The sequence below is a fragment of the Mus pahari genome, chromosome 2 (genome assembly GCF_900095145.1).
Source record: "Mus pahari chromosome 2, PAHARI_EIJ_v1.1, whole genome shotgun sequence".
NCBI lineage: Eukaryota > Metazoa > Chordata > Mammalia > Rodentia > Muridae > Mus > Mus pahari.
The window spans coordinates 50,405,953-50,426,564 of record NC_034591.1 but is presented as its reverse complement, the minus strand read 5'-3'; the positions used below and the strand labels follow the sequence as shown (position 1 = coordinate 50,426,564).

The following is a 20,612-nucleotide window of genomic DNA, read 5'->3' as shown; positions in this document are numbered from 1 at the left end:
GCTATGAATCATTTGACCCCCAAAGGGGTTGTGACCCACAAGTTGAACAACACTGCAACAGCCAAAACTATGAATTTCTCAATCACAATTCATCATGCACAGGAACACACACACACACACACTCTCTCTCTCTCTCTCTCTCTCTCTCTCTCTCTCCCTCCCTCCCTCCCCCCCTCTCTCTCTCCAGGGTTGTTTCACTGTGTATCCCTGACTGTTCTGGGGCTTGTTTTGTAGACCAGGCTGGCCTCAAACTCAGAGGTCCACTTGCCACTGTCTCCTGAGGTCTGGGATTATGGATGTACACCATCACAACCAGCCCTTGAGTTGTTCATTAAGGCTTTGTTCATCTTTGTGAAGTGCTTTCCTGAGGCAGTATCTCCTGTAGCCCAAGCTCATCTCAGACTTCTTATGTAACTGAGGAGGACAGTGACCTCCTTGGTGTTGGAATGTTCATCTTCCAAGTGCTGAGATCATAGGCATGCCCCTCCATAGCTGGCCTATATTTTTACTCTTCTCTAACATCAGGAACAACAGTTGATGGCCTCCAAAACAGACTATGTCTCTTCTACTGGAGGCCATCGTTCAGTGGCTATGTAGCTACTTTTTCCTGCTTCTCCTCCAAGCCCGGCCTTTCTTCTGGGTTCTGTAAAGATCCTGTCTCTTTAGAATCCTCGACATGTTTGTGTATTTCGGGGCTCTGCCCCAAGCCTTATATCTTTTCAGCATATCATTTCTTTATCATTTTCATTTAGCATGTGTCACCTAGTTCACTGTTCCAACTAGCACATACACTGTGGCTGACTCCGAAATATGGACTTGTATCCCAAATGTCTTAATCCAGTTGGATTGTTATAGCAAAGTGCTGGGTGGCTTATAAACCACAGAAATTTATCTCTCATGGTTCTAGGGTCTGAAAGTGTAAGACCAAGGTGCTGGTAGACGCTGCTGCTGATGCAGACCCACTTCCTAGTCCTCAGATGATATCTAACTTGTGCCTTCATATGGCAGAAGGGACATCGATGTTACTTGGAGCCTCCCTTGCAAGAGTAATAATCACCTACCCTAAAGTCTGTGACTTTTGATACCCTTATACCCTTAGGCATCACCCATGAACTTGGGTAAATGTAAAATTCTAATCTGCAGCACCAAACTTGTCTCTTCTAAGCTTTGGATTCATTTTTTTATATTACATTTTATGTAATATTATTTTGGTGCTAGAAACTAAACCTGGGATGTCTCATATGTGCCAAGCAAGGGTTCTACTACTGGACTACACCATGACCCTCAGACTCAACTTTTAAACCACTTACTAATGACCCTACTTGCCCCAGAGAGTCAACTGACCAAACTCAACCTGTTGTTCATTCTCCGCATTTGCCCATTCTCTATTTCTCTTTAGCTTGCTGAATTATATCTGTACTTCCACATACATATTAGGCAAGAAAACTAAAAGGCGATTTATTACTATCCCATGGCTGCCCAGGTCTAGTAATCCTGCTGTTATGTCAGGAAACATTTGTGAACCCTGCCATCCTGGTATCTTTTCTCTCTCTCCACAGCCACTGTGTGCTTTAGTGACACTTATGTATTTAGATATTTTTGCGGTTGCTGCTAGAAGTTGTAGAAATGAGCTCTGGTTAATTTAGGCTAAAAATGTTTACTTGAAAGGATACTGGCAAAGCTCAGAGAATTGAAGGGAAAGCTTAATAACCATGCTTCAGGAAATGCCAGGTCTTGGGTCTTCCTCATTGCCCCCATTGCATCCTGTGATTGTCTCTAATGTGGGTGTCACCGTTTGTTGCACTTTCTTTGTGTTCCTTCCTGGGTTAATCGGTCTCATTAAGGTTGAGAAACACATTGATTTATGTTCGGGTGACCTAGGGTGGTGTCTGATGCATTATCACCTATTTTAAAATAAACTTTGAGGGTCTAACATAGAAAGCACGGAGTGGCTGAAAATATACATAAACGTCACATTTCCATTTTTAAGGAGCTAGCTGACTTGGAGGGAAACTAGATCAGTATGTAAGCAAAATACAAATAGAGCTATGAGACACTTAATGCACACCAAAAACAACGTCCAAAGACATTGACCGCAAAGTCAATCTGAGTAGTAGCATAAAGAAAGAAGAATCCAATGGTTAGGAGGAGTGTGTTTAAGGATGGGGGTGGATATGAGAGAGAAGTACTCCCTGTGTGCATAACACACTTACTGTGTTGAGAGACAGAATGAGAATGTTGGTTAAGGAAGCGATGAAGAGATGCTGGCCAGTCAGCGGGAGGAAGGGGACAGGTCAGACAGATAAGGACGGATCATGCAGAGTTTTTAAATATGTGTCTTTGTCCTTTACATTCTGTCTTCAGAACAGAGTGCTTCAGCATTCTAGATTGCTAGTCCTTCAGAATCCAGAAGAGAATCGTTGCCTTCAGCACGGAAAGCTTCCCTGTTAAGGACTTGTCTCTTCCTGAGATTTCCTAGTGTCCTTAAAGGTACCACAAGCCAAGCCCTTCTCCTTTCTTCCTCTATCCCTTCTCTCTCTTCCTTCCCTGATGTTCCTTCCTGCGTGCCTTTCCTGTCTTTGTCATGTTTCTCTATTTTGCCAGGATGGTTTTAATCTCCTGAACTCAAGGCGTCCTTCTCCTTCAGCCTTCCGAGGAGCTGGGACAGCACGCACGTGCCACCACGCCCTGATATATCTTTCTGTTGTGAATGTAGTTTTTATTTCTGTGGGATTCTCCCCCTCCAGCCTGGGCTGCACACAAAGAAGGCATGCAACTTCTCATCGGCAGCAAATTTTTAATTTCAATTTTAATACATACTCAAAACTAGAGAGACAATTCTAGGAAAGCTAAACATGAAGAAAGAACAAAGAACTTATTAGCTCATGTCCCAAGAAGGGAACTTTCAGGATTTTAAGTCAATGCAGTCAAAGTCTGGACTTTGTTTGTTTGTTTGTTTGTTTGTGTAGACAACCAAACTAGAGATAAATCCTAATGTGGGGAGCCTATTGATAGGAATTTGGAACATTTTTTCCAGACGGTGTTTTTTTTTAACCAACATTCTTCATTTTTAAGGCCCTCATAGGTTGCCTCCCTTTATTTCTTACTACTCAAAACATCAGCCATGACCCTTCCAGTCTGGGGGCTTCACACACCATCCAACAAGACTCCTCCTAAGCGCTACATCCCTGAGGGCACTTCCCCCCCCCCCCAAGCCTCATTAACCTCTCCTTTCTCTAAAGGGCAGGTTCCCTAAGCTGGTCCTCACACTTCTGATAGTCCATATTAAGGAGTGCAGCAGCAGCTGGAGAGGTAGCTCAGCACTTAAGAATGCTTGGTGTTCTTGCAGAGGACCTGAATTTTACTTCCAACACCCACATCAGGCTGCTCACAACCGTCTTTCACTTTAGCTTCAGGGAAATCGGAGACCTCTGGCCTCTGCAGGCACCTGGGCACACGTCCCTCATACATAATTAAAAGTAAAATAAATCTTGTTTAAAAAGTATAGCAGATACCCATACACACACACACACACACACACACACACACACACACACACACACACACATACTTTCCCCAGCTTCTCCGGCCTTAGCTGTGGATAAGGATGGTTGTAAGTTGAAAGAAAGGGGAACTTGAAAGTCGCAAGTCCCTCAGACTTTCCCCTTCCATTTTTCATATTTCATTTCATTTACAATCCTTAAATAGGTAAATCTCACCACCATCAACCGTATTAGACTGTCACCTTTAAATCCTTCAATTAATGATTTAACTTTACAGATGAAATTGAGACTTGTAAGAAATGAAGTCGCTAATGTATTAGTGGATATTTTTCCTTCTTATGTTTCAGGTTTCATAATTACTTCCCTTCCTCTGCCCTCATTGGCTAAATAAATTTAATTTCTCAAGGGCAAGGATCAGCAGACTTTACTCAAATCCAACATCTATAATACTATTTATTAATCTTCTCTTGTTTCTTACACAGGATCAAGATTGAGTCTGGGCACACGGTGTGTGCTAAGAAGAGAATAATTTATTGACTTTTGAAGCCTCATAGATCATGAATCATAGAGGCACTGATTTTAGGCCTTGATGAATACTAGCTGCGAGTTGGTCCAGTTCTCAGTGAACAGCCATGGGCCCAAAGAAAAATTTCAAGTATGAAATATTCTTTGCTAAGCTGTAAACACCAATTTCTACTAACTTTGTCATGCATAGCACCCTCGATGTTGTGAATCACAGAGTAGAGCTTTATTAAGTATGTTTTAGTTGACTGTTTGCAGAAAAAAACAAAACAGAGTTGGATCCGTATTTCATGTAGCAACAAAAGGATTCTTGCCAAAAAGAAAGCGCCAGACTGCTCAAGATGAATATTGATGGAATAAGAAAGAGCTTTTCGTGTAGTTCAAGGCCTAAAACTGACCTTGTAGAAGAATCTGAGATCCTGTGCAGCTTTGTAAACACGCGCGCGCGCACACACACACACACACACACACTCGCAAATTGTAAAGTTCTACAATAAAGATGATGCAATATTATTAACTGCTATATACATACAATAAGAGAATACATCAAAAGGGCATAGACTTTAAGATATTTAGACAAAGTGAACTTAATTGAATCTACCCAGTAGGTTCGGGAATATTTTTAAACCCTTTGGTCTGAACTTGGAGGACTAAGGATGTACCTCAGGGGTAGAGCACTTGTCTGGCAAGTGCAGGTCCCTAGACTCAGTCTCCAGTGTGGGAAGAGAAGAGTCAAGAACTTCAAAATACTTTATAATTAGGCATTGTAACTTCCTTCCTCCTCGCCTTCAAAGAAAGTGGATATCTGGTGGAAGACAGAAAAGTCAGGGAACAATAATTCATCACAAGTGCTTGCCACTGGTGACTGATTTTACAACTCTAGTTCTAGAAGAAGAAACTTTTAGATGTGGTTAGGAAAATGATTTGACCGTTCATCTAACCAAAGCCAGGAGGAATCCATAAATTTCGATGTTTCCCTAGCTGTCTTCCTTTTCATGACTGACCAATTAGCTATCACTGGCCAAAGTCAGGGCCATTTCAATATGGAAGACAAGCAGATAGGTATCTAAAATAGTAGTAGGATGGTCTCGCTGTCTGATAGAATTTTCTTGGGCATTTTACTACAGAAACCTCTTTGAGTGATATAAAAAAAAAAAAAAATCAACTTAGCAGGTGTCCGCTTGTCTCAGAGAAGTCCAGTAACCCCTGAATCTTAAGTTTTCCTTTCCTCAACACACAAGATGGATATGATGCATCTATTTGAGTTATGAGCACCTAAGATACTAACCTCTCTAGTTAAGTTCCCAAAATTAAATTGAGGGAGTCTGTGGACCTGCAGAAAGACTCAGGAGTCAGTAATGCACCTGGATGTCCCACTCCCTTTTCAGGTTTCAAGAGATCAGTGGATCAAAGACTGTGGGAAATGTCTCTATTAAGTTTGAGAAACAACTAGGTCCGGATGATGAAGAGGTAAGAAGAAGAAGAAGAAAAAAAAAACAAACAACCAACAGTCTTATATGTCCCTAGGTCATCTTTCCTTGGGATTGCTTAAACTATCTTACAAGTAGTGGGTTTGTAAACTTCCTATGTAAAAGCAAAGGGGAGCAAACATTTATATACAGAGTGAGGTTAATTTATTCCATTTTTGAAAAAGGAACAGAGAAGTTGAGGCAGTAACAAGGGCATATCATCAACAAATCAAGACACAAAACTGAAAACCACTTACCATAGGAAGTATTAAATCCTAACTCAACTAGACAGCAAGCTTTTTTTTTTCTCTAGACATGATTTCTGTATAGCCTTGACTGTCCTGGAACTTATTCTGTTGACAGGTTGGCCTTGAACTCAGAGATCGATCCACCTGCCTCTGCCTTCTGAGGGCTAGGATCAAAGGCGTGCACCACCACCAACCAGTCACTGTTTAATTGATTTGAAAAGTTACCATATGAAGTAATGTTTAGTTTTAGATGTTTTGTTTTGTAGAACTAGAAACTAAACGCAGGTCCCCGTGTACACCCATCAATCACTATCACTGCGCTAGCTCCGTACCCCTTGTCTTGGTTGGGTTTTATCGCTGCCACAAAACACCATGACCAAAAAATCGAGCTGGGGAGGAAAGGGCTTGTGGGGCTTACATTTCTAGATCAGAGTCCATCACTGGAGGAAGTCAGGACAGGAACTCAAGCAGGGCTAGAAGTTGGAGGCAGGAGCTGATTGCAGAGGCCATGGGGGAGGGGTGCTGCTTACTGGTTTGCTTCAAGTGGCTTGTTCAGCTTGTTTTCTTACAGAACCCAGGACTACCACCAGCCAGGGATGGCACCACCCACCCTAGGCTAGGCCCTTAACCATTGGTCACTAATTGAGAAAATGCCTTACAGTTGGATCTCATGGAGGCATTTCCTCAACTGAGGTTCCTTCCTATCTGATGACTCTAGCTTGTGTCAAGTTGAGACACAAAACTAGCCAATACAGTCCTCTCTTTACCTTTTAATATAGGGACTCACAAAGATGCTCAGTAGAACCTTGAACTCAATATCCTTTGGCCTCTGCTTCTGCCTCTGCCTCCAGTAGCCAAGACCACAAGCCTATGCCACTAAGTCTAGCATAGAATATAAGTTTCAATATGACATTGACTATGTCATATGTATGTGTCAGTATAATTTATTCCTATGTGTCTGCCTCCTGCCACTGTTTCTCCATGTTTTCTAGCCTCCTTTTGCTGACCACTTTCTTTTGTCTTAAATAGCACCATTTTCTGTGTTCATTTCACTAATATTCTGCTATCTCCTGTTCTAGCTAGCCTTAATTGTCAACCTGACACAGCCTCGAGTCACCTGAGCAGGTAGTCTCAATTGAAGAATCACCCAGATCAGATTGACCTGTAGGCATATCTGTAGTGGACTTATCTTGATTGTTAATTGATGTAGAAAGGCCTAGTCCACTGTGGGTGGCACCATTCCCCAAGTAAGTAGTCTGTGCTAGAAAGCTAGCAAAGCACAAGCCTGGGAGCAAGCCAGCACTTTGTTCATGGCTTTCTGCTACAGGTTCTTGCCCTGATTTCTCTCAGTGATGGACTATGACTTGGAAGTGTAAGCCAAATGAGTCCTTTCCTTCCCTAAGTTGCCTTTGACCAGTGACTTTTATCATAGCAACAAAAAAGAAACTAGAACACCCACTACCATGAGATCTTCCTCTCTTTGATGGTCTCTTTTCTACTTTCATCCTCCGTCTTCAGAGCCGATGATCCAAACACAGAATTATGTTTGTCTCCTTTTATTCTGTCTTCCCAGAATACTAAGAATGTAATTCACGGTCTCTGCCTCCTGTGTTGTCCTTACTTTCATTCATCCTTGGATAACCCAGGGCTAAGGGCTTGGAGAGGAGCTTTTCCTTCATCAGTCCAAATAACAGCACTCCTACAATACAATGATACTGAGTACCAGACAGAAGGGGCATCAAAATCTAACTTTTTCAGCAACTCTAGAAGAATTGTATTTGCAGAGATATTTGGAAATGCAAAATGTTCTCTCTTCTCCCTTGTCCTGTGAGTGTCAGTTCCCAGCTCAGTTGGCAGAGTTGCCCCTGGAAGACACTTCTTAGGTTGTTGTTCTTTTGTAACTGATTTTCTCCTTACCGGTTAGCCCCCATGTTAATGTCACCTGATATTACTCCTGTATGGGGAAAAGGAAAAGGAAGGGTGTGATTCCACCTGCCTACTGCCCTTCAGCTTCAAGTGATATCTTGTGTGTGTGTCTGTGTGTGTCTGTGTTTGTGTCAGTGTGTGTGTGTCAGTGTGTGTGTGTCAGTGTGTGTTTGTGTGTTTGTATTTCAGGGTCTTGTGGGGAGGCATTGAGGGTACTGGTGTGTTTGTCTGTCTGTCTGTCTTTGTCAGACAGGGTATCAGGGTCTGTGTGTGTCTGTGTCTATGTGTGAGGGTCTGTGTGTGTGTGTGTCTGTCTGTCTGTCTGTCTGCCTGTCTTTGTGTATCAGGGTCTGTGTGTTTCTGTGTCTATGTGTGAGGGTCTGTGTGTATGTCTGCGTGTGAGGGTCTTGTGGAGATGGTATATGTGTCTGTGCCTATGGAGAAAGGAGACCGTCCTCAGGGTTTGTTCCTTGGGACTCATGCCCCTTGTCTTTGGAGACAGTCTCTCACTGAGCACTAGTTAGACTGACTGACTAGGCAAGGTGCACCAGGGTTCTATCTGTATTTGCCTTCCCAGAGCCAGGGTTACAGCCATGTGCTCTGACACACAGCTCTGTGTGAGGTTGCTGTGGAACTCAGGCTGACGTGGCAAGCACCTTTGTGGACTGAGCTATCTCCTTAGTCCCCTTACACGGAGCTAGGCAGGTCCATCTTACCATCTACATCCTTTCCATTTCAGGATCCTGCTCTCCTGGATCTAGACCTTGTTCTAGAAATGCCAGAATACAACCCAGGCAGAATAGGTTCTTCTTAGTAAATGCTCACACAGCAAGCATGAAGGACCTGAGGTCAGATCCCCAGGTCAAGGTTGGGAGTGTGGCTCAGTTGGTAGAGAGCTTGCTTAGCATGCACAAAGTCCTTGGTTTGTACTTTCCAGTCTAGCTGGATCAGTGAGCTCTGGGGTGAGAGAGAGACACCATCACAAACACACACACACACACACACACACATACACAGAGAACACACACACAAATACACACAAGCACACATACACACACACACACACACACACACACAGAGAGAGAGAGAGAGAGAGAGAGAGATGACTTGAGACCACTAATTCTGTTCCTTGTCTTCAGATGTATGATACAACTGCACAATCGAAATTTGTCCTGAAGAACCTCAGACACTACACAGTGCATCCAAACATGGTAGGTGAAAAGCATATTCCCCAGAGACCTCTAAGGGTAAATCTCAGCAATGGGTCCATAGCCCTGACTTCAGAGAATTCCCCAGTTTCCGGGATTGGGAGACGGAACCACTTTGGGGATACAGTGCTGGGACTTGGTTGTGAAATGGGAGGAGAGAAGAAATCAGGGGAAATGTACTCCACGCTCCTTCCTTCCCCCCCTCCCCAAGTCTTCCTAGTCAGAGAAAAGCAAGCTCCTTGGTGACTGTCCCTTCCGCACCCACACCTGCAGTGACTCACTGTGCTTCATGACTGATGACTGATGTTCTCTTTTAAACACTCTCTGGAGCTTGTTAGTAATGCGCATGCCTAGAGAGAGAAGCTGGTCGGCATGAGAGGAAAGCTGAGCCTGACTCCCACACCCAGAGCTCTCCTCTGCCTCAGAGACAGGAAGAGAAAGGCCAGTTGGGCCGAGCCCCATACAGCTCCTATTGTGCAAGGAGACTGAGTGATGGCTCCCTTCTCTTCTTCTCTTTTCTCTTCTCTTCTCTTCTCTTCTCTTCTCTTCTCTTCTCTTCTCTTCTCTTCTCTTCTCTTCTCTCCCTCTCCTCCTCCTCCTCCTCTCCTCTCCTCTCCTCTCCTCTCCTCTCCTCTCCTCTCTCCTCTCCTCTCCTCCCCTCCCCTCCCCTCTTCCCTCTCTTCTCTTTTTTCCTTTCCCTTCTCCTCCCTTCCTCTCTCTTCCCTTCCCCTTCCTTTTTCCTTCCTTTATCTCTTTCTTCCCTTTTTTCTTTCTTTTTGTGAATGACCTTAGTCATCTTGTTCTGTTACTATGGAAACCCCTCTGCTCCATTTCCCCTAAGCCCCTAGTCTATTTGCAGCTCCAAAGGAAGGTTGTAACAAAGAGCTCCCCAAAGCTTCAAATCAACAAATTTAAAGGCAGGTTTGGTTGGGTCCTATTCAGTCTCTCAGCCTATCTTGTAGAGAGAGAGAAAAAAATTAGCCAACTGATTCCTCAGTCTGTCTGGAAATCTTTCTCTCTCCTCAGGCCAAATACTATGAGCCTTTGAAGCCCACTAAACTGCAGAGATTCCTGACTCAAAAGAAGAAAATGAATAGTTTCATGTTAAAGGTGACAGAGTATGATCAGGATATGACGTTGCTGCTCATGACTAACAACCCACCGCCCTGCTCCATCAGTCCGGAAAAGGATGGTGCTCCAATATACTTCCCCCCGGGGTTTCAGTTAAAGGTAAAGATGCTCAAGAAAGTCTCCTAGCAGCCTATGTATGGACCAGACGGAGGCAGGGTTTGGAGTAAACACAGAGAGAGCCAAATTAACCTAGAGAAGGGTTACTAGGATGCTACTACCTCCTCCTTAGGCCCGGGCCACATACTCCATGAAACCAAAACTGCTGAGTTTGAAGTCAGCAGGGTCTACATAGCAAGACACTGCTGTCTTAAAACGATACATAAAAATAATTGCTGAATATCTTCAGTAAGCTAGAAACCAGGACAAGACCATGAAGATGACCATAGGACAAATTTTATCCTGAAGAACCTTGGCATCAAATAATCAATAAATGATCCACAATTGAAAAATTCTACTGTACCAGGGCATGTGATCAATCCAAGAACACTTAAAATATAGAAATTACCAGAGAAGAATCTAGAGGGGAAAGGGGACTTATCAAGTAACTCACTATGACAAAATGGGAGAACTGTTCCTGAGGGATGTAGGAAGGCTTAGGGACACAAGAAAGGGAGACATGTGATTAAAGGGTGCGATCAAATTTGCATTTTAGAAGGAACAGCTGCAGGTTGAAAGAAGATGTATTAGTTGTAGACGAGACAAAAGCCAGAGATATGAATTGTGATGTTACTTTAATAGTTGAGATGAGCAAAGCTGAAGATCTGAACTACCTTCAAAATAGCAGAGGAAGGGAAGAAAGTCAATTTAAGGGATATTTGGGAGTCAGGAGCTGAGGAAAACGTTGACAGCCTAGAGAGTGAACTCAATCTAATGGGAAAAAAATCAAATAAGTTGGCAGTACAGATGAAAGAGTCTTATAGAGACTAGAGTCTTGAAATGGGGTAGCCCAGATCCTTAGAACAAATCGTGAGTTGGGAGTTGGGACTTTTTAAATCACTAGATGAAGGACACCAAAATGGAAAAAGAACTCATGGGTTCATTGTCTGTGGCCTCAGAATCTGTGCCCTGCCATAGTAGCTTCAAGTGCTTATCAAGATAGTGCTTCTGAGAAAGAAACAATGTATCGAGGGCTGCTCTCTCTAACACAAAGAAGGAAAAGAAAAGCAAGCATGCGACCTAAGTGCACAAAGAGAGTCCTTTCCAAAGCTATCCCTTGTGAGCCCCTGAGGTCAGGGGCAGGACCTGATTGTCCTCCTGGTGGCACTTTATTAGTGGGCAGTACTAAGGACCAGATTCTAAAGGGTGGAACGGCTCTTTAATATTTCCGAGGTACCCCTCCCCTACTCTTTTTGATCCTGGATTACATATAAGAAAAGTATTCTTTACTGTGCCTGGGCACAGTGCAGAGTCCAGTAGGCAAGCTGAGGAACGCGTACATCAATGAATGGTTGCTGCTCTCATTCCCTTCCTGATGCCTCTGGCCCTGCCTCTGTCTCCTATGAGATTGCCTAAGAAACTTTGTTTTGCACACTATAACCACATCTCTACTCCTAGTATGGACCAGACATTAGATCCAGTGAACCAAAAGTCCTAGGCTGGTAACTGACCTATGGTACAAAGTGGTACCTCTCCAAACCCACACAAGCTAAAACTAAGCCAACCACTCTACTAACCACCAAATCCCTGAGTAAATCAGTGTTTTGTTTTGTTTTGTTTTCAAACTTCTAGCACCTGAATTAGAAAACATGAAGATTAGGGCAATGGGAAGGAAAATTGAAAGGCCACACAGGGTGATGTCCTGGAAGAATCCAGCCATGGGAAGAAGGGTGGTCTAAGGACCAGAGAGTAGCCAGTTGAAGTTATAGGGAAGAGAGGAAACAGGAGTGGGGGAAGGAGATAGATATAGTCCTATAGATTGTATCTCTCTGTATGCATGTATACATGTTTGTTGCAAAAGGGCAAAGGGGCTAGAGAAGTTTCAGAGTTTGAGAAGAATGAGGGATGGAGGGGGGAAGAGGAGAGTGGAGGAGGAAGAAGAGAGAGGAAGAACACAGAAGGGACTTGTTAGTGATGTGTGATGCTTAAGACAAGATGGCAGTTCTCCACTTGTGCCACCTTGGCTTCTAAATAAAGTCCAGTTCTTGCTTATTTGATTTGCTTTTAAATGTTAACAAAAAAGAAAAGGAGAAAAAAAAAAAAGCTTTATTTTCTGCGAGATGTAAGATGATTTATTTTTAGTTAGCCCATATAAAAGACACAAAATCCTGGGACTGTACTTCCCAGCCACATGTCCCTTGTTAGATGTGATGGACCAGGAGTACATGCCCAAAGTGAAATGGACCCTGAGGACAGACTGATGGAGAGGAAATAGCCCAGGTGAGACTCAAACAGCAAGTCCCAAGGGACACATGGCTAAGAAGTAAGTTAGAATGACTCAGACCCTGTCCAATCTAGGTTTACAGCCGGTAAATAAAATACCAGGAGTTGATGTTTTTTGTACAGGTTAGGACAAATAATATAAATCATCTTACAATGAGAGAAAGAGTGGCATGTGGGGGGGGGGGGACAACCTGCCAGGGCCGGCTCTCTCCTTCCATCCTGTAGGTCCTGGGGATAGAACTCAGATCGTCAGGCTTGGCAACAAGCCCCTTCTCTACCTTTACCACAGAGCCATCTTGCCATCCCTTTTGTTTTGTTTGTTTGTTGTTGTTCCCAGAACCAGTTCTGCTAAGGTTTCTGCAGTTTTTAATGGCAGGGTCATTAGCTGCATGTTAGCGCTTTGGTTGTGCTATTTCATTAAGTCACCTATTAAATAATTTGCATAAAGTCCTATATCTTCAGACTAGAACAGCTCAAAGAGAAGGAATTCAGAATGGAAATGCAATAGTCCAGTGGTGATACCAAGTATTTTTTAAAAAAGATTTTCAAGTCAGGAAAGTAAAAGCTTAATATGTCAATTGATAGTTTGGTCATCGGTTCAACAAACATTTCTCTTCTCCTATGTGCCAGATCCTATGAAGGCTAAGAGACTAAGGATATTTCGGTGACTAATCTAAAGTCTGCTTTACTGAAGTGTAAGTCTTATGATTTAAACTCTCTATGCAGACCTCAGACAAAGAAGCAACCATGCAGATCGTGTATAACGTGACAGGTGCTTTGAAAAAAAAAAAATCAGAAAGGGGAAGTGGAATGTGAGTGGGAGGTTTAGATAGTGTAATTCAGGGAGGTGCTCAGCAGAGGTTAGGACTATTCAATAGACATTTCAAAGGAGTCAGGGGACATATCATGTGATTGCTGCTCCCAGCATCTTGGGTCTCATTTTACATAGCCTCCCATTAGGAAAACATTACTCGTAACTTTCTCTAGTAAGATAAATCACAAGAAGAAGGCAATTCAAACTGAGTCAGGTGACAAGTAGTTCAAAATATTGACACTGCTTATCTCGGGAGAAACAGAGCCTAGGTGGAACCTGGTGGATATATATATATATATTGAGTATGCTATGTAAGAGGCACTGACTTCATTCTGCTTGAACTATCTTGGAAAAAAAGCTACAAGGAGACATGTGTTAGCTGACTAAAGATGAAGCTTGTTCTTAGCACATTGCCATTATGATTAGTGTGTGTGTGTGTGTGTGTGTGTGTGTGTGTGTGTGTTCCATGGAGAAGGCAGAGCAGGTGCAGAGGTATTAGAATGTGTGGAAGTCGGAAGAGTTTTGTGGAATTGGTTCTAGGTTTGGAATTCACGTTTCCAGCCTTGAACAGCAAGCACCTTTACCTGCGGAGCCAGCTCACCTGTCATTTAGGTTGACTGTGCTTTGTCTTTAGGTATATGACAACTGGATCACTTGACAGGAAAATTCTGGATGGGATGTGAGAGCCAGCTGGCCAGTCAGACTGGATGACTTTTAAGAGTCTGAAAGCTTTTGATTATGTGACCTTTAGGAATGGTAAAATTATGACCTCATAAGACCGTTCATTCTATGGCCTTTCCATAGCAGAAAAGAAAAAAAGAAAGAAAAAAGAAAGAAAGAGCATAGCAGATAAGGCGGCTGTCTCCAAGGAAGGAAGGTAGAGTTCCATGGGTTGACTTCCCAATTTACTCCTAAATATTTGGTTTTCTGAGCAATTCACAGATTGGTTCTGTTCTAAGTGTGCTGTGTCAGAGACAGACAGGCACACCTGTGCCTTTACCCAATATCAGAATTCATTAAGTAACAATAAACTCACAAACCACTTTGCTTGCTTTGGTTGGCTGCAATTTGCCAAGCAGTCCTGATTTCCCTTGATAGCTGGCTGCTGGAAAACACAGATTGTTTTATTACAATCTTAACTACTAATAAAAACTCTCAACTTTGTGCACACACGGTGACTCCATCCATCCATCCATCCATCCATCCATCCATCCATCCATCCATCTATCCATTCATCTATTCATCCATCCATCCACCCACAAATGTGAAGATTTCAGAATGGCTAGAAAAGTGATATAGAAACTTCAGAGTTTGAGAAGTTTAAAGAACCTTCCTGGAGGCAGAGGCAGACAGCTAATATGGATTCAAGAATGAATCACCATGGGAGGTTAGATAGCACAGAGCTAAGTGTCAGCGTTGCAGGGTCCAGCTGAGCCATAGAGGCATAGGTGAGGTACAGCATGGGTTGTGAATGGATGGAGGGATGGGTGGATAGGGAGGAGAACAAGTAAACCTTGCCAAGAGGTAGAGCCGAATCTGAGCCAAAGCCACAGGGTCAGTCAACAGTTCTTGAGCTGTCAGTCCCTTGGTACACTCATTGATCAGGTGACCAGTCACTGGGGCTGCCACAAACACAGTGTTTGGTGTCTTTATGGAATTCAGGAGAGAGTGTTGTGCCCTTCAGTTTTAGGAGTAAGTTATTTGTCTGCTTCAGGGTTGGTGCTGAACAGAAGGTGTTTTCTACATGGGCTACAAAATACAGAATCTCCCTTCTCCACACTTGCTCTTAAAATTAAGCCAAAAGCTCCTTTGTTAAATGGTGTCACCCAAAGCAAGAACAGCTAAAAAGTCACCATTTTATACAATACGGAGTAACTCAGAGCAGGGCACAGCTTTTCTGCCATAAACTCTTCCAAACCCAGGGACTTCCTCGGCTGTTAATTTTCAGGAGCCCATGGCTAAGGAGTCCAGCCAGTTACTCCGGAAACTGACCCAGTTTGGGGAAAATTACCTGAGGATAAAATGGGTCTCTCCCCACTTCCTCTCTTTGTGGTTTCTTTTCCTCTGGTAGGTTGGGTCTGCCATTTTAACATTTCACATTCCATTGTGATTTAGGCCAGGAACTCAGCTCCATTTTTCAATTTCTAGAGACTCAGTTTCCTTCCCCCTTCACTCTTTCTGCCCCCTCAGGAAACTCTCTATCGGTGCAAACCCAACAAGAATGACTTCCTTCCCACAATGTCTCAGAAAAAGAAGTTAAAACCAGAGCTGAAGCCCGTCTTCCCTATGAAACGGATAGATGATCCTACCCCCAGGAGACAACAACAATGGTTTAGGTGAAGTGCCAGCTCTTGTTGGGCCTGTCCTTTTCTGTTCTCTCCCTCGTGTACATTGCTGTATAATTTAGCAAGCACAGATAGAAGCTCAGGGAGACTTGGGATGAGGTCAACTAGAAGAGAATGTGCTGGAGAAACTTCCCCATGCAGTTTTGGTTGTAAAGATGTCAGAACACATAAGACGTTCTTTGTGTTCCATGACGTAAGTTTTGTCCTCAGCAGTAGGGTCTCTCCATCAGGTAAGGGAGGTATAGTAGGACTGAGGCACAAAGTGAACTCATAGAGACCAGGGCAGCTTAGACAAGATCTTCCCAGGTTCAAGACAGAAGGGTCCCAGCACTGAGAGGGAGACGCAGACACCAGCTTCTGGTTTCATAACCAAGAGACGATCTGCAATTGGTACCTGCTGGCAAAGGGAAAATTGTTTTGTTTTGTTTTGTTTTCCAATGGAGTCTCATTAACTATATCAACCACATTTCAGGGTAGGCCCCATGCCCAGGAATTGTTGACCAATACAACAAAACAAATTTAATGGCATTTTTTGTGGACTTTTTAATTTCTCTCTCTCTCTCTCTCTCTCTCTCTCTCTCTCTCTCTCTCTCTCTCTCTCTCCCCTTCTCCTCCTCTTTTTTTTTTTTTTTTTTTTTTTTTTTTTTTTTTGGTTTTTCGAGACAGGGTTTCTCTGTATAGCCCTGGCTGTCCTGGAACTCACTTTGTAGACCAGGCTGACCTCGAACTCAGAAATCCGCCTGTCTCTGCCTCCCAAGTGCTGGGATTAAAGGCATGCACCACCACGCCTGGCTCTTCCCTTCCTTCCCTTCCTTTTTTTCTTTCTTCTTTTCTTTCCTTTCCTTTCCTTTCCTTTCCTTTCCTTTCCTTTCCTTTCCTTTCCTTTCCTTTCCTTTCCTTTCCTTTCCTTCTTTCTTTCTTTCTTTCTTCCTTTCTTTCTTTCTTTCTTTCTTTCTTTCTTTCTTTCTTTCTTTCTTTTTTTCTTTCTTTTGAGATATGGTTTCTCTGTATAGCCCTGATTGTCCTGGTGTCAATCTGTAGACCAGGCTGGCCTTGAACTCACAGAGATCCTCCTGCCTCTACCTCCTGATTGCTTGGATTAAAAGCATGCACTAGCGTGTCTAGCTTGCTTTTAATTTTTGTGGGGTTTTTGTGTGTGTGTGTGTGTGTGTTTCTTGTCTTTTGGTTTTTGTTTTTAATTCTTTTTTTGGAGACAGAAGAAATGAAAATAGAAAGTTGGATGCATAGGATCAGAGAATTAGGGGAGGGAAATCACTTTCAAATATATTTTTTGCATGAAAATGTTTTATTTTTTTAATTTGGTTTTTAAAGACAGTTTTTGTTTTTTGTTTTTTGTTTTTTGTTTTTTCCTGTGTAGCCTTGGCTGTCCTGGAACTCACACTGTAGACCAGGATAACCACATACTCAGAGATATGCCTGCTTCTGCTTCCCAAGTGCTGGGATTAAAGATGTACACTATGACTGCTTGGCTTGTGTGAAAATGTTTTATTGAAACATTTTTCAATAAAAAATAAAAAAAAAATCCGTATAAGATATAGCTTCCAGGGGCTGGTGAGATGGCTCAGTGGGTAAGAGCACCCGACTGCTCTTCTGAAGGTCCGGAGTTCAAATCCCAGCAACCACATGGTGGCTCACGACCATCTGTAACAAGATCTGATGCCCTCTTCTGGAGTGTCTGAAGACAGCTACAGTGTACTTACATATAACAAATAAATAAATCTTTAAAAAAAAAAAAAAAGATATAGCTTCCAAACACTCCCTATATCATCACTTATATGCTAATAAAAGAAACACAGCCATGCAAAAACTAAAGTTTTCCACTGACAAATAATTTCAAGAGTGAAAGAAACTGTATTTAAAGATCTCTGATTTTTGTTTTTTATGTTTTGTTTTGTTTTTTTATATGTATGAGCGTTCTGTCTGCATGTATGCCTGCTTGCCAGAAGAGGGCATCGGACCCCATTATAGATGGTTTCCGACCACTACGTGGTTGCTGGGAATTGAACTCAGGACCTCTGGAAGAGCGCTCTTAACTGCTGAGCCATCTCTCCAGCCCTAAGGATCTGTATTTTTTTAAGATATCGAAAAATAAAAGTGTGAAGTAAGGACCAGAGGAACACATGCTATGAGGATACAAATACAAGGGAGGTTTGTGAAAGCTGAGGCAATGGTTCAATAACTTGCTCACGGTGCACACTTGAGGACCTGCGTTTGCTCTCCAGCATCCATGTTAAAAAGCCAGGTGGTGTGGCGCAAACCCTTTCCGCCAGCACCGGGAAAGAGAAAGATGCTTGGAGATTCCTGGCCAGACACTCTCCAAAACCCCAGAGTCAGTGAGAAGCCCTGTCTCTAAAAAGAAGTTAGAGAGCGTATGAGGAAGACACCCAAGACATGTCTCTGGCCTCTACGCTTGCATACACATATGTGCAGTGTGTGAACAGATGCATGCACTCATGTGAACAAATAATTATTTTTTTTTAGCAAATATAAAAAGGTTTTATTTGAAACTATTCATCGGAGGAGATTTTTATTTAATACTGAGAAGACAGGATTTTGGGATTGGCTGCAAGGTTTGCAGTGTGTTAAGCTCTCAAACCCTACCCTCCATCTTTTTTTAACCAACAACCCCAACTTTCTAGTTATTGCCCTTTCTTCTTCCTTGGGATCTCTGAGGATAGAGCTGACTTTTAGGTGACTAGTGCCATGAACTTATAGCCCTAGACCAACCAAGTATACTTTTTTTTGGTTAAGGTTTTCTACTGACAGTGATTTCAACATTGAGGGGAAGTATTCTGAAATCCATGCTTTAAGGAAACAGAAAAAAATGTATCCTAACCTCATCTTTGCCCCAGCCTGCCAGAGAGAGACAAAGAAACATGGTAAGGTCTCCTGTTTCTTCACTGTGTAGGTGGGAGGGAGGATCTACTGGGCTTAGAGAGTTGACTGAGCCGGCATCTTTTGTGGTAGGTTCAGACACTAATTTTCCTAGAAGGAAGTTAGGATGGTGCTAGACTATTTTAATACTCAAATTTCAAGAAGGTTCAAGAAGCTATAGGGTTTCCTGCCCTGTATCATCTAACACTTTGATCGTTTTTGCCATAATGATGGATTCTCAAGGCTAAAAGCAAACGAACAAACAAAAACTCCTCAAACTAAATTTGCTATAATCTACCGTAATTGCCGACAACATGATTTTGATATTTAGGTACATATAGGTTGAAATGTTTATCTGTGTATAACCTTCATACTTTGTAGGAAATGACTTTAAAGGGCCAAAGGTCAAGTGTGTACATTGCAAGCTAAATGCAGTGGTGCACGCCTTTAATCCCAGCCCTTGAGAGGCAGAGGCAGGCAGATCACAGGAGTTTGAGGCCAGCCTGGTTTACATAGTGAGTTCCAGAACCTGTCTTGAAACATCACTACCAGAAAAAGTCTGTGAGTCTCAGAGGCCCACAAGTCTCTCTGGGATGACGGTGAGACTGGGGTAAGGGAAGGTTGGAACCAGGACATGTAGAAGGTATAGTGAGAATCCTCATATACTGTGTCTCATTTGATAACACCCATGGGGGCCTCTGTGTTAGACTCTTACTAAACACCAAAGGAACCAACAGGTTAAACCAAGAAAGGCCTTGTATATTATATAAATATGGGCTTAGATTTTCTACATTATGTAGTTGGCCTCACTGAAGGGCTTCAAGGGTGTCAAATGCACAACTGTAGTTTAGACACACAATGATGGGCTTCTACATTGCACAGCCTTAGCTTTAGCATAAAGCAGTCATTTCCTAGCGGTATAGGTTATATATACCCTTCCATTGGCTCCTTTCCTCTTCTCTATTCCTCCTATTGCTACCCCTTCCATCCTATCCCTACCTATGCTTCTCCTTGATTCCCCATATACAACTAAGACCAATCTAAAGAGGGGAAAAAAACCAATCAAAACAAAAAACCCTTGGATCAATGTGGAAAACAGCTGAGGCACCAGAGCGATCTATCTGGCTTAAAAGAGCTCAGCCTCACCTCACCTCCAGTTTATTCACTCTTCCACACGTTCCTCTCACATTACCTGTTTTGGGCAATCGCCAGGCTTCGTGCCCCTGTCCCTATCTAACTCCTAATGGCTATAGTCCAAGGGAGAAGAGGGCCTCTCCTCCAAAGCTTGTTTCATTTTTCAGCCAAAGATTGTAGAAGAGGAAACACCTATTTCTTTCATGAGAAATTCCACATGATGAATATTGGTCATACTGTATGAAAGTCAAGTGAGGCGTCTAGAATCATTAGCATAGTATTTACATTTTTAAATTAGGTTTACTCATTTTATTGTATGTATGAGTGGTTTGCTTGTGTGTATATCTGCTTACCACTTATGTGCTTGGCACCCACAGAGATCAGAGGAAAGGGCATCCGATCACTTGGAACTAGAGTTACTGATGGTTGTGAGCCACCACGTGGGTGCTGGGAATTGAACTCAGGTCCTTTGCAAGAGCAATAAGCTCTCTTAATTACTGGGCCATCTCTCCAGTCCCTACCATAATATTTTTAATCGGGATGGAGTAACATCTTAAGTGGCACCATTACTAAGGTGTGGGCACATTATTTAGCGGAATCTATATATGATGGGAAATTTTTCTTTTTCTTTTTGGTTTTTCAAGACAAGGTTTCTCTGTATAGCCCTGGCTGTTCTGGAACTTGCTGTGTAGACCAGGCTGGCCTTGAACACAGAGATCTGCCCTCTGGGATTAAAGGTGTGTGCTATCATGCCCAGTTTGAAATTTTTCTTAAGGATATGTAACATAAGGTAGATATTCATGTATAAAGTAGTATGTCAGCCTTCAGCTCTAGTGTCATTTATGGTGACTACATATGCCCTCTCCAGATATGAGTGCTTTATTTTTGTACCTAAAATGGAGGACACTTACGGCACATTTCCTCAACAATAACAAAGCTGCCAGGGTGATTTTACTAGTGGTGCCATTTCTAAGCTAACATCTTCTCAGTCCCCCAAATGATACCCCCATCATTTTGTGTGTGTGTGTGTGTGAGAGA

General features: G+C 42.7%; 1 protein-coding gene across 1 annotated transcript in view; it reads left to right on the top strand.

Annotated features, from left to right (window-relative positions):
• The first annotated feature begins 2,414 nt into the window (after positions 1-2,414).
• The window catches only part of Tsga13 (testis specific 13), a 19,118-nt gene continuing 920 nt past the window's right edge, over positions 2,415-20,612 (top strand). The window contains exons 1-7 of the mRNA XM_021191686.1: positions 2,415-2,490; positions 3,986-4,158; positions 5,414-5,495; positions 8,808-8,879; positions 9,903-10,106; positions 15,391-15,536; positions 18,318-18,445. Of these exons, the coding sequence (XP_021047345.1) occupies positions 4,136-4,158; positions 5,414-5,495; positions 8,808-8,879; positions 9,903-10,106; positions 15,391-15,536; positions 18,318-18,445 (655 nt within the window). The 5' untranslated portion in view covers positions 2,415-2,490; positions 3,986-4,135. The remainder of the gene's footprint in view (positions 2,491-3,985; positions 4,159-5,413; positions 5,496-8,807; positions 8,880-9,902; positions 10,107-15,390; positions 15,537-18,317; positions 18,446-20,612) is intronic.